At 36.4% G+C, this 2,771-nt stretch overlaps 1 protein-coding gene across 1 annotated transcript; it reads left to right on the forward strand.

The window, feature by feature from the left end:
• Positions 1 to 321: 321 nt before the first annotated feature.
• LOC107226963 (protein lifeguard 1-like) lies at positions 322 to 1,969 on the forward strand. The gene is made up of 4 exons (XM_015667951.2): positions 322 to 436; positions 559 to 664; positions 847 to 1,129; positions 1,438 to 1,969. Exons 1-4 carry the CDS (start codon positions 322 to 324, stop codon positions 1,795 to 1,797), a joined length of 864 nt encoding a protein of 287 aa, XP_015523437.1. The 3' UTR covers positions 1,798 to 1,969.
• Positions 1,970 to 2,771: the final 802 nt, after the last annotated feature.

Genomic DNA, 2,771 nt, shown 5'->3' on the forward strand with positions numbered 1-2,771 from the left:
TTTGTTGTTTCGCCAAACAAATTCCAAAAAACCATTGACATTAAACATAACATATGCAGTTTTTGTCTAATTCTATGTATGACGTGACTGATTCTGTAATGAATTGAAATTTTTGCGAGGTTCACAGTTTAATTTTAAATATCTATGGACAAATTAACGGACTTGAAATTTAAATCTCTCATCCCTCTGACTCGTTCGAATTCTATGTGTGTTTCACACAATAACCGAATTCCATTTCTTTCGCGAATAACAAAGTGCAAAAGGGTCTGTTAATAATATTGATGCGATTAGCTGATGATACATTTAATTCTAGAGCCGAATATGAGACGTCCGCCGGTAATCATAGGATATCCTGCTAATTATGTACACCCACCACCATCGCAAGGAGGCTATAATCCAGGATATCCACCCGCGTTTCCAGGAGAAAACCCATCAGGTATACTTAATAGTATTCAGTCTCCCACTCAAGTAAGTACAGACAACTATTTCCTGGAACCGTAGTAATTTGACTTCTAATTTGAAGCTCCCGATTTCATGATACCAATAAATCCACCGCAGGTAAAGTACCACCAAATCTTGGGACAAATAGTGTCGAAGATCAAACGGAGGGTGAATTCAACCGATTTGATTTCAGTGAAAAATCTGTAAGACGTGGTTTCATCAGGTTCGTCGAATGATTCTCAATTGCCAATTTCACATCACCTTCACATTATACCACAGTTAAATGAATATAATAAGCATGAAAATTGAAAATCACTATCTACTGTTCAACTTTTCATCAAGATCGATGTTAACTTTTACGAAGCGATGACTGCATAGATATTGTTTTTTTTTGGTTTCTTTCAGAAAAGTATACGGAATATTGATGCTCCAGCTTCTCTTCACCGTTGGATTAATCTGTTTGTTTCTTTACTATTGTCCTCTTAAGGAATGGGTCTCCTGTAATACGGATAAAGTCCTAATATCGTCCATTACAATTATTGTTTTAACAATTGTTTTAATAATTTCAATGAGTTGCTGTCCGACCTTGAGGCGCCGGGCTCCGATCAACTACATATTGCTATTTTTGCTCACTGCTCTTTTGGGAATATTGGTGGCCAGTGCGGCAACCTTATTTGACTCTAACGAGGTAAGTTAATAGCAGGCTTGACGATAACTTAGTGGAAAAATCCGTTTTCAAAACTAATTGTTCGTACTCCGTACCTCGATAGCTTTTTAAACAGTGCTAACATCTGAGCCGAACATTTTTCCTTTCCACCCTACACAAACTGTCGCACTTTATTTTCGTGATTTTCAAAAGCAGCTTTTCAAATATTTTAATTCAATTCGAATAATTCTCGATACTCGGATGAATTATCATTTTATTTGTTGCAAGGTCGCTTCATTCGTTGTCGTAAAAATTTTATTCTATGCAAGTGTTTTTCCAAATGATTACAGGTATTGATAGCAGCCGGTATAACAACAGTCGTGTGTTTTGCCGTGACAGTCTTTGCTTTCCAAACAAAATGGGAGTTCAACGTGTGCAACGGAATTCTCTTCGTTTCCTTAATAGTTCTGTTACAATTTGGGATAGTGACACCCTGCATGAACTTGAAAACCGTCAACGTAGCTTACGCCTCATTGGGCGCGCTTATTTACTCTGTGTATCTTGTTTATGATACACAAATGATAATTGGTGGCGAACACAGTTACCAGATTTCCCCCGAGGAATATGTTTTCGCTGCTCTGATCCTGTATCTCGACGTGATTAACATGTTTCTTCACATACTACGTATCATAAGCTGTTCTAGGTCTTAGTTTAAAATGACATGATTTATAATATATGCGAATTGGGATTCCGACTCGAAGGAAGCTATCAATATTTTGATAATACATTGCATGTTAATGATGCTAGATGCAGATAACAAAGATTATTGACTCTCTTAAATATACGCTAACAGTTTCCTTAGCAAACCTAGGAAACCGGAATCGATTGAAATAAATAATACATACGTATACTCTGGCGATCCTTATTGTTTTACTTGTTTGTCATCGCTCTAACACGAAGATACTCTTGGAAAATAAATGCTGATTTATGTATGTATTTACATTCGGACAGCGAGAAAGAGGCGCTCATTGTGCGGTCGCAATAACTTATCTCCTATATGATGAATTTATTGATCTGTGATTCAATTTATCGTTAATGCTTAATGTCTTGCTTAATTTCGTTCGGCCCTTTTTCAAGCAGTCACCTTAATTTCCTCGCACCTTCTTTCCCTTTCAACTAGGAAGCGATTGGAGAATTTTCTTTTCGTTTCATAGACGATTATTTATTATTACCTCTTTTTCGTTCAAAATTGAATACGTTATTCAGGCGTGAAAATAATTTTTCTATTTTTTCACTAGCTTCTCCTTGATTTAGGTTTTAATGTATGGGGTATTCCACGTCAAAGCGAACGGTCGGTTTCCTTGACCCATTTTAATCTGATTGTCCTTTCACACGGTCAAAGTACACATTGAAACGATGAACTTTGAATTTTTTCACGACAACTCATCCAATAAATTAATTTCAACAACGTTTTGATTTTTCGTGCCTACGTAGCTTAAAACCTGAACGATGTATGAAAAAAGTTCGTTGACTAAAAATTTAGGTTCTCTTGTGAACTTCTCGAGAGCATTTTTTCGGATTTTTGATACCCCGTTTCGGTGTAGTTTTGATTCAAAATGCGCTCAAATTATTCCTAACTGAAAAGTACCCTAATCGAATCGGCTACAATTTATACACAGCGTGC

This window comes from Neodiprion lecontei, chromosome 2 (genome assembly GCF_021901455.1).
Source record: "Neodiprion lecontei isolate iyNeoLeco1 chromosome 2, iyNeoLeco1.1, whole genome shotgun sequence".
Lineage (NCBI taxonomy): Eukaryota > Metazoa > Arthropoda > Insecta > Hymenoptera > Diprionidae > Neodiprion > Neodiprion lecontei.

Excerpts from the sequence above, each read along its gene's own strand:
- LOC107226963 (XM_015667951.2), top strand. The coding sequence starts at position 322 with ATGAGACGTCCGCCGGTAATCATAGGATATCCTGCTAATTATGTACAC. Across the intron at positions 665-846 it reads GTAAGACGTGGTTTCATCAG|AAAAGTATACGGAATATTGA; the intron begins GTTCGTCGAATG and ends GGTTTCTTTCAG. Across the intron at positions 1,130-1,437 it reads CCTTATTTGACTCTAACGAG|GTATTGATAGCAGCCGGTAT; the intron begins GTAAGTTAATAG and ends AAATGATTACAG.